The 10,910-nt window shown below is 35.8% G+C and overlaps 1 protein-coding gene across 1 annotated transcript in view; it reads right to left on the reverse strand.

The window, feature by feature from the left end:
- Positions 1-10,910, reverse strand: part of LOC127878849 (uncharacterized) — a 45,601-nt gene that overhangs the window by 23,895 nt on the left and 10,796 nt on the right. Inside the window, exons 2-3 of the mRNA XM_052425373.1 lie at positions 8,281-8,435; positions 4,297-4,395 (exon numbers count right to left, since the gene is read on the reverse strand). Of these exons, the coding sequence (XP_052281333.1) occupies positions 4,297-4,395; positions 8,281-8,435 (254 nt within the window). The remainder of the gene's footprint in view (positions 1-4,296; positions 4,396-8,280; positions 8,436-10,910) is intronic.

Genomic DNA, 10,910 nt, shown 5'->3' on the forward strand with positions numbered 1-10,910 from the left:
GTTATTTGGCACTGTGACCTTGACCTTTGACCAAGTGACCTAAAAATCAATAGGGGTCATCTGCGAGTCATGATCAATGTACCTATAAAGTTTCATGATCCTAGGCGTATTAGCTTTCTTGAGTTATCATCCGGAAACCATTATACTGTGTAAAGTCATCGCGACCTTGACCTTTGACCTAGTGACCTGAACATCAATAGGGGTCATCTGCGAGTCATGATCAATGTACCTATTTAGTTTCATGATCCTAGGTGTAAGCCTTCTTGAGTTATCATCCAGAAACCATTTTTCTAAGTCGAGACACCGTGACCATGACCTTTGACCTAGTGACCTGAAAATCAATAGGGGTCATCTGCGAGTCATGATCAATGTACCTATAAAATTTCATGATCCTAGGCATAAGCATTCTTGAGTTATCATCCAGAAACCATTTTACTATTTCGGGTCACCGTGACCTTGATGTTTGACCTAGTGACCTAAAATTCAATAGGGGTCATCTGCGAGTCATGATCAATGTACCTTTGAAGTTTCATGATCCTAGGCATTAGCGTTCTTGAGTTAACATCCGGACACCATTTTACAATTTGGGTCACTGTGACCATGCCCTTTGACCTAGTGACCTGAAAATCAATAGGGGTCATCTGCGAGTCATGAACAAATTTTCTAAAGGACTATTAGATATCACTACATACCAAATTTAGTAGCCCTAGGCTCTATAATTATGAACAAGAAGATTTTTAAAGTTTGCACAAAATAGGCCTAATTTAAGCATATGTTAATTTTTGTGACCCCCGGGGAAGAGTCAAATTTGTCCGCAGGGGCATAATTTGAACAAACTAAGTAGAGACCTATTAGATGTCACTACATACCGAATTTGGTAGAAATAGGCCCAATAGTTATGGACAAGAAGATTTTTTAAGTTTGCACAAAATGGGCCCAATATAAGCATATGTTCAATTTTGTGACCCCTAGGGAACGGTCAAATTTGATCCCAGGGGCTTAATTTGAACAAACTTGGTAGAGGACTATTAAATGTCATTACATACCAAATTTGGTAGCCCTTTGCCATACGGTTATGGACAAGAAGATTTTTAAAGATTGCACAAAACAGGTCTTATATAAGCAAATTTTCAATTTTTTGACCCCCAGGGCAGGGTCAAATTTGACCACAGTGGCATAATTTGAAGAAACTTGGTCCAGGACTATAAGATGTCACTACATACTAAATTTGGTAGCCTTAGGCCAAATGGTTATGGACAAGAAGATTTTTAAAGTTTTTACAAAATAGGCCTTATATAAGCAAATTATCAACATTTTGACCCCCCAAGGACAGGGTCAAATTTGACCCCAGGGGCATAATTTGAAGAAACTTGGTAGAGGACAATAAGATGTCATTACATACCAAATTGGGTAGCCCTAAGCTCTATGGTTATGGACAAGAAGATTTCTAAAGTTTTCACAAAATAGGCCTTATATAAGCAAATTTTCAACATTTTGACCCCCCGGGCACGGTCAAATTTGACCCCAGGGGCATAATTTGAAGAAACTTGGTAGAGGACAATAAGATGTCATTACATACCAAATTTGGTAGCCCTAAGCTCTATGGTTATGGACAAGAAGATTTCTAAAGTTTTCACAAAATAGGCCTTATATAAGCAAATTTTCAACATTTGACCCCCCGGGCACGGTCAAATTTGACCCCAGGGGCATAATTTGAAGAAACTTGGTAGAGGACTATAAGATGTCACTACATACCAAATTTGGTAGCCCTAGGCCCAATGGTTATGGACAAGAAGATTTTTAAAGTTTTCACAAAATAGGCCTTAGATAAGCAAATTTTCAACATTTTGACCCCCGGGGCAGGGTCAAATTTGACCCCAAGGGCATAATTTGAAGAAACTTGGTAGAGTACTATAAGATGTCACTACATACCAAATTTGGTAGCCCTAGGCCAAATGGTTATGGACAAGAAGATTTTTAAATTTTTCACAAAATAGGCCTTATATAAGCAATTTTTCAATTTTTGACCCCCCCAGGGCAGGTTCAAATTTGACCCCAGGAGCATAATTTGCCCAAATTTGTAAGAGGTTCACCCCGGGAACATTCCTGAGAAATTTCATCAGAATTGGACAAGTAGTTTAGGAGAAAAAGATGTTTAAAGAAAAAGTAAACGCACGGACGGACGCACTTACGCACGACGGACACAGGAACATGACATAAGCCCCGCTGGCCTCTGGCCAGTTAAGCTAAATAACCATTTAAATACACAAGTCTTTTACAATCACAACATGGTTTCTAAATGATGTCAATTAAACCAATCCCTAAACAAGAGCTGTCAGAAGACAGCGCGCTCGACTATTCGAGTGCTTGACAGTATAACGTAAGCCATCATGGGGAAATTAATCATATTCAATAATTTATTAGAAGATCTTTCAAAAATAAAAAAAGGAAAAAAAAAAAAAAAAATTGGGAGGAAAGTAGGGGGGGGAGAGGGGGGGTATAATGTGGGGTGTGGTAATTTATTTGATGTTTAAAACAAAAACAAAAATTGGGCGGGGTAGGGGGGGGTATGGGGGGGTGAGAGGAGGGTATAATGTGGGGTGTGGTAATTTATTAGATGATGGAGGGATTCTGGGTAGGGGCGTGGGGTATTGTTTGGGTTGAATCCATAGTGGTATTCAGGTAAGTGTTGTTTTGTGAAAGTAATAATAAAATGTGATACCAAATAAAGAAGTTATGGCAATTTAAGCAAAATGTTCAATTATATAAGTGTAAAAGGGGCCATGAGTATGTCAAAATGCTTGATACAGTGGTATGCTCTTGTTTATAGGTTGGGGTCATGTTGGTAAACAAGTATGCAAAATATAAAAGCAATATGTCAAAGGAAATAGGAAATATAATTTCGGGTAGTACGCAAACTTTAACATAGAATTATCAATAATATGCATATTCTTAATATAAAAGGGGCAATAATTCTGTCAAAATGCTGGATACAGTTGTCTGCTCTTGTTTATAGGTTGGGGTCTTGATGGTTAACAAGTATGCAAAATATGAACACAATATGTCAAGGGACATAGAAAAAAGTTGGGGTAGTACGCAAACGTTAACATTTGCTGCATATTCTAAGTGGAAAAGGGGCCATAATTATGATAAAATGCTTGATAGAGTTGTCTGCTCTTGTTTATAGGTTGGGGTCATGTTGGTATACAAGTATGCAAAATATGAAAGCAATATGTCAAGGAACATTGAAAATAGTTGGGGCAGTACGCAAACTTGAACATTTGCTGCATATTCTAAGTGGAAAAGGGGCCATTATTATGACAAAATGCTTGATAGAGTTGTCTGCTATTGTTTATAGATTGGGATCATGTTGGTAAACAAGTATGCAAAATATGAAAGCAATATGTCAAGGGACAAAGGAAATATTTGGGGTAGTAGGAAAACTTTAACATTTTCACGCTAACGCAGACGCCAACGCTAACGCAGACGCTCATGCCGACGCCGGGGTGAGTAGGATAGCTCCACTATATATATTTCATATATAAAAGTCGAGCTAAAAACTGCAAGCTATCAATGCTCTCAGAAGACTGTAGACATCAAAGTTCTTTGATGTTGGGGCGATTTCTAGGAGTTAAAACTGTAAACTTGTAACACCCCAGCAGGTGGCAATTATGGCCAAAAGGCATTGATCAATACTAGTAGACTACGTTGCCAGCAGCATGCAGTACTGTCAGATACAGCATTAATACATTAGCTCCATAGAGGATGCAATGTGTTAAAACTATTGGAGATTTGACTTCATTTGTATTTATTTTTATCGGGTGTGAGGAAATAAATTGTGTTTGCTGGAATTTAAATGTGATGCTGCTTTAGAGGTATTGTTTGTTTATGGATTTACTTGAAAAATAGGGCTAAATGAATTTCACTTTTCTCTTAAATAAAGGCAATATGAGCCGATGTTTGGCGAAAATTTCGCCCAAGTCGCCCTCTTGGCCGACCTCTGAGACAATCTTCGATACATGCCAAAATCTGTGAAAAGGCCCCTTTAACAAACATGTCATTTTAATGAAATTTTTTTAATATTGTCAACCTGCAAATTGCAGTGCTAATTCTGTTTGACTTCCAGTGTTACTGTAAAAAATAAACATGTAGTGGAATTTAGAAGCTTTAAAATTAATAAAAGGATATCGTCTGCACAATTTTTTTTTCACACATGCTGAAAATAAGCAGTAATTGTGCGGGCAAGAATAATTATACACTTTTTTCTTTTTCTTTCAGTGACATTACCTTAATTACCTCTGGTGCCAGCTGCTTAGCGTTGCTAACGGCTACGGCTGCCACTTCCTCCATTGCTATAGACGTCTGATTGGTGATAATCTGAACCTCAGGAGCTGCCTACAAACAAAACGTAACAACAGCTGCATAAATGTTCAATTTGTATGCATTCATGACAAGACAATTTATGAATGTTTAATACATTAAATATCATATTATAATTTTGATTACTTAAATTATAATAATGATTTTACAAAATCATCCTTTTGTTATTCCATTTTTTAAAATACCTGCTGCCTTTCTGACAATTCCTTAAATTAATACAAGGGATGTGTTTGTCAGAAACTGCGCTGCTTTGATTATTTTTTTTAATTATATCCCTTTAAAAAATATAACTTCACTTGTAAAAATGGTCTGTACCTGCCAGATGATAAATAGAAATTATATCCCTTTAAAACTTGTTTTTTCCCTTGGATTTTTTTAACCTTGAAGGATAACCTTGACCTTTCATCACTCAAAATGTGCAGCTCCAATCCGCTCCATGAGATACACATGCATGCCAAATATCAATTTGCTATCTTCTTGACGGACAGTTCAACTGCTATATGCCACCCTACCGGGGGGCATAAAAAGTGAAATACCATTGCACATCAATCTTATTTAACACCAATGCCGGTTGAATAGCTGACCTTTTCTGCATAAATAAAATGAAGGATCCTGTTTATGAAATATATCATGAACAGGTCATCAATATAAATTCTTTCCAGGTTTAACAGTGAAATTTGAAGCAAATACTGATATTAGAATTAACACACTATATACAGTGAATAAGCAAAATACAAACTTAAGCAGTTCATGAACTAATTAGAAGACATCTTATTTCGTCTTTAATAGCTTGTCAAAGATTTTGTTCAACTGTCATGAAAATCTCTTACCAAAATATCATTTATATTTTTCAGTTTACAAATGGAAAGCAATTCAGTGTTTTTTCATACTCCTTGATCATTTGCAAAATAACACACATGTACCCAAATTAACTTCAAATTTGGAGTCTTATTGGCCGAAATAAAACGAATGCAATTCATCCAAATTATTGTGATTTTTCTTTAGATCGCTGAGGAACAAAGCATCCTTCTATGTACTATGTTCTATGTACCGGTAACTGTGATATTGACAATTGATATTTGAAGAAAAATGTATTTTCGTAAGATGTTTAGTCCTTGTAGCTCAAAATGTTATGGAATACAGCCTCCATTGTGGTGGTAATTCAAAACCAGGGCTGTTTGTAAAACATGCATGCCCCCCATTTGGGCTGTCAGTTGTAGTGGCAGCCATTGTGTGAATACGTTTTTTGGCACTGTGACCTTGACCTTTGATCTAGTGACCTGAAAATCAATAGGGGTCATATGTGAGTCATGACTAATGTACCTACATGTATGAAGTTTCATGATCCCAGACGTAAGTTTTCTTGAGTTATCATCCATAAACCATTTTACTGTGTCAAGTCAACGTGACCTTGACCTTTGACCTAGTGACCTGAAAGTCAAAAGGGGTCATATGCGAGTCATGATCAATGTACCTATGAAGTTTCATGATCCTAGGCGTAAGCGTTCTTGAGTTATCATCTGGAAACCATTTTTCTACGTTGAGTCACCGTGACCTTGACCTTTGACCTAGTGACCTGAAAATCAATAGGGGTCATCTGCGAGTCATGATCAATGTACCTATGAAGTTTCATGATCCTAGGCGTAAGAGTTTTTGAGTTATCATCCAGAAACCATTTTACTATTTCGGGTCACCGTGACCTTGACCTCTTACCTAGTGACCTGAAAATCAATAGGGGTCATCTGCGAGTCATGATCAATGTACCTATGAAGTTTCATGATCCTAGGCATAAGTGTTCTTAAATAATCATCCAGAAACCATTTTACTATTTCGGGTCACCGCGACCTTGACCTTTAACCTAGTGACCTGAAAATCAATATGGGTCATCTGCGAGTCATGATCAATGTACCTATGAAGTTTCATGATCCTAGGCATAAGCGTTCTTGAGTTATCATCCGGAAACCATTTTACTATTTTGGGTCACCGTGACCTTGACCTTAGACCTAGTGACCTGAAAATCAATAGGGGTCATCTGCTAGTCATGATCAATGTACCTTTGAAGTTTTATAATCCTAGGCATAAGCATTATTGAGTTATCATCCGGAAACCATTTAACTATTTCCGGTCACTGTGACCTTGACCTTTGACCTAGTGACCTCAAAATCAATAGGGGTCATATGCGAGTCACAATCAATGTACCTATGAAGTTTCATGATCCCAGGCCTAAGCGTTCTTGAGTTATCATCCGGAAACCATCTGGTGGACGGACAGACGGACATACGGACCGACGTGCAAAACAATATACCCCCTCTTCTTCGAAGGGGGCATAAAAATGAATGAAGTTGGTATGATGTTGTTTTTATTGTTTCTTGGACACATAAACACCTTAATTCACAATCGCACAATGCCATTCACCTCGAATACACTGTATGACTATATTATACTATTCTTGCTAAATTCTTAAGCAAAACCCAATATCCGTACCCTCTTGACTTTACTTACGTTGATGTAAAGTGATGTTGACAATAAACAACTATAATATTTCTGTGATTTCTTATATATTAGACCTTTTTACATATATGTTATAAAATAACCAAATTCAGCTTCGTAAAATACCGTTTCATCTGTTATTTTTTATTCATGCATATAATGAACTTAGATGAATGTATCACAATAAAGGTAAATGAATTAATAAAAAGCCAGACAGACGCACCAAACGAAATACAGACAGAGAGAAACCAGACAGACTGCCAGATACCGTGTTTTTAAAGGTCTCGCATTTAAACGGCTGCGTTTTGTGTTTGGCTGAACAAATGTTTACCAAATCCGCAAACATTTTAACTGCAGTCAATATCAAAATAATGTATTTTAGTTCCTTATTTTCTGACATAGGAATATTTTATTAGCAAATTTATTGACAGATGCTGAAAGACTTTTATTTTGTATACAAAATTATCACATAGGGCAAAGGCCCATATTTGAGGATATTTTCCAGCCACTAGTTGCATTATCATGCCCCAAAACATCTTGAAAATTCGACGCTCTTCGGCATAAAGACCACAAGGAAAATTTCCCACCATCTTTTTTTTGTGGGTGATTGCGAATGAGGCTTGTTGCCGGAAAAGTCCCCATATGGGAACGTTTTCAACAAATAATGACTAAGTTTGTCAAACCTACTGTTATACATAAAAAATAGTTGTATTATTAATCAAATTGTGCGACATAAATTAATTTTTCTTTGTTGCAAAATATTATGGCATGAAGCTAGATAGAATGTAACCCAGTGGTTTGACAACCATGAGAACAGTTGGTTTTTAATGTGACTTCATGCGCGAATGACATGTGAATGATAATTTCTAGAAAAAGTATTAATTTCAGTTTGACACAGATGCTTTTTAAAGTGACATGGAGATACCGTTTAAACGATAACGTTTAGTTTAAAGCATTTCTTTTAAACATTTAGAAAAATATGTAAATGTGAGACCTTAACAGGTAGATAGACTGAACAATATATGATTATGGAAAAATCAGATTATAATTATTAATCACATGCTATACCTTGTTTCCCATGTAATATAAACATCACAAATAGTTTCCATTTTACTTATCAATTGCATTCCATTATTTTGACACATCAAATGACATCATGCAAGGTAAACAACTTTCTTCACTGCACAGCAATTGATATGCCAAGGATGCACACAATTCCATGCCCCCATGGGGAACACTAAATAGACACACTACTGGTAGTGACATAACAACTGTCCTGGCACTTTCTCTTTAACCCAAGCAATCGTGCCTGTAAAGGTGTCACCCAAATAATTAATAATACCAGAAAACAATCATTTTCAATAATAATACAATTTCTCATCATTATTTTGTGTTATATGAAAACCTTACAGGCTGAGTTTTCTTTGTTTCCTTCCTATTTGGACCATGGTGGCATTCTCTTACTTCCGTTCCCAATTGCACAAATGGACATCCATCAAATGGTATTGGCATGGAACCACGCATTTCTTCAAATCGAAACACAACGCCATCTTTGGTGCTTAATTCTACAATCAAGTCATCAATAAAGCTACAGACATTCAATATGTTCAGAATAACTTTATATTTATATCAACATAAAACCAGAGCTTCAGATAAGGATTTAGTCTAAAGGGTATTTTACCCCCTGATATTATTGTTGTTAAAGGGCATATAACTCCTATGTTTCGGCCATAAAGGGTATTTAGGAATATTTAGGGGGATTTACCATTTCCATAGAAAACTGACTTAGCACATGGCATGTTTAATCTAGTAATATTATTATTTGTTACTGGTATTCATAAATGCAAACACAATAAATTTTAAATGATGATATGAACTGACTATCTTTAAAATATTCAACTAACATGTGTTGTATCTCTGTCTTGGGTCTTTCTTGCATATAGTATTCATAAAGTACACAAACGTCATTTTGCAATAAAACTAAGTTATGGCACTGCTTGTACCATTGAAAATTAAGTCACACTGCCTGTGGTCTATGTAAGTTACCTATAAACTTCGTCAACAATGAGATCGCTTACAATTATTTTAACAATTTTATAAGCATCATAAGATTATCATTTATCTCTATTGGCATATTGCACTATACAGTTACTTCCTGCAGGAGCCGCTGTTCGCTTGAAACATCCCTTTTCCCAAATAAGAACACAATTGGCCGCTATTTTGATATCAAGGTTCTTTTGATCGACTTTTGATTCAAAGGTAAACTTACACTAAACACTCAACTGGATTATTGGTTGAACAGATTATGCACCTTAATCGATCAAAAATACGTTCTAAGATTTGTATTGCGTAATGTTACATACTGGGACGATTTTTTAAGTGTTTTTTTATTTTTCAATGCGCAAAAAGTCATTTAAGGTGCTTATATATACTCTATAGTCTATAAATGTGAGCTATACTAAATCTTATTAAATTATATAAATACAATAAGATTCTATATATGAATTATGCTTAAACATGTTTTGAGTACTGCACTTGTTTTTATTTCCAAAAAAATTACCAAAATCTATATAAAAAGTTAAACTCATTTATGACTTGTTCTCTAGGACAGCATTAATGTCAATTTCACATTAAATGTACAGAATAGGCAAAGAGTCTCATCGACATTGATATACGCCTGGTCGGATACTCATTACGCCTTTTTTCTCATGGCTCGACTTGTAGTATCATAAACATGGGTATGACAAAAAATTACCAAAGTTAGATTGACCAGTAAAAGAAGATTCCGACTTTCTCATTTAAAGTGTTTTAAAGTGTTATGATCTAAATGTGTAGGATTTATAAACATTGATTTACAGCATAGCAGATTACTTGTAAACATCTAAGAAACATTATCTTTTCATACATGTACATGTATCAGGCTTCCTGAAAAGTCTCAAAAAGTGCCTGTCAACCGGACAGGCTGATGGAAAAGTTAGCCTGTCCGGTAAAAACTTCACCTGACTGAACAACATGAGTTTATAACTGAAGAATTAAGTTAAGTTTAACTCCTATTTATTGCAATGTGCAGCCTGTGTATAAGCACACTTCATAAGGTAAAACAAAAACACTTGCGTGTTCTAGTGATTACAGTGTATGATGGACAACAGCTTTAAATTCTAGTCAGACTCAAAACAAAATAACATAACACGATTGGTGCTGCCTTCTTCATCCTCAAAGTCAAGACCATCATCGGAATCACAATCAGAGTCTTCGTCACACAGTTTTGCAATGTCATTGTCCATGGTAAAATGAGGCTGTTGCATGGTTGCATTCTCAGGCACAGACTTGACAATACTGGTTCCCATTCACTATCTCAGGGGTTTTTATCTGATTTTGGGGAAAGGGCCTGGCCTTTTTTGAGGGGAAAAAAATCGCGCAAAATGCCGGATTTTGGGGAAAAAAATGACACGAAACGCCGGATTTGGGGAAAATAAGGAAAGTCTTAAATAATCAATTCAACATATTTTGCTGTTTTTAAAACAAAATCAAGGCAACAGATAATTTAATTATGCAATATGTTATATTTTCTACACTGGATCAGGTTAACTTATGTATTTAAAGTTAAAAAAAAAAAAAAAAACAATTTTTTTTTTTTTATTTTTTTTTTTAGGGGAAAAAATGAAGTATGGGGGAAAATTTACCTGCTGAGGGGAAAAAAAAATCTCAGGGAAAAGGGCCGATTTTCGGCGGGTCCCAAAGAAGGAAAAAAAGCCCTGTATCTGATTCGATGACCACAGAAGCTGACGATGTGGATGGGAGAACTTTAGCAACAACATTTTTTTCATGTGAATTTTTTGTTACAACCTTTGTAATTGGATAGATATATCGGACAAATGAAATTGACTTTTTCAAAAAAACAACAAAAGGAGAGCACTCTTCAGAACTAGTGACGCTTTTGTGTTCTTAATGGCAAAAAGGCTCGAAATTCATGAAAGAGAGATACTAATACAGTAATAGGGTGTTTTCTTTCTTTTCGTAAGTATAAGACTTTTCGGTAT

Source organism: Dreissena polymorpha, chromosome 4 (genome assembly GCF_020536995.1).
Source record: "Dreissena polymorpha isolate Duluth1 chromosome 4, UMN_Dpol_1.0, whole genome shotgun sequence".
NCBI lineage: Eukaryota > Metazoa > Mollusca > Bivalvia > Myida > Dreissenidae > Dreissena > Dreissena polymorpha.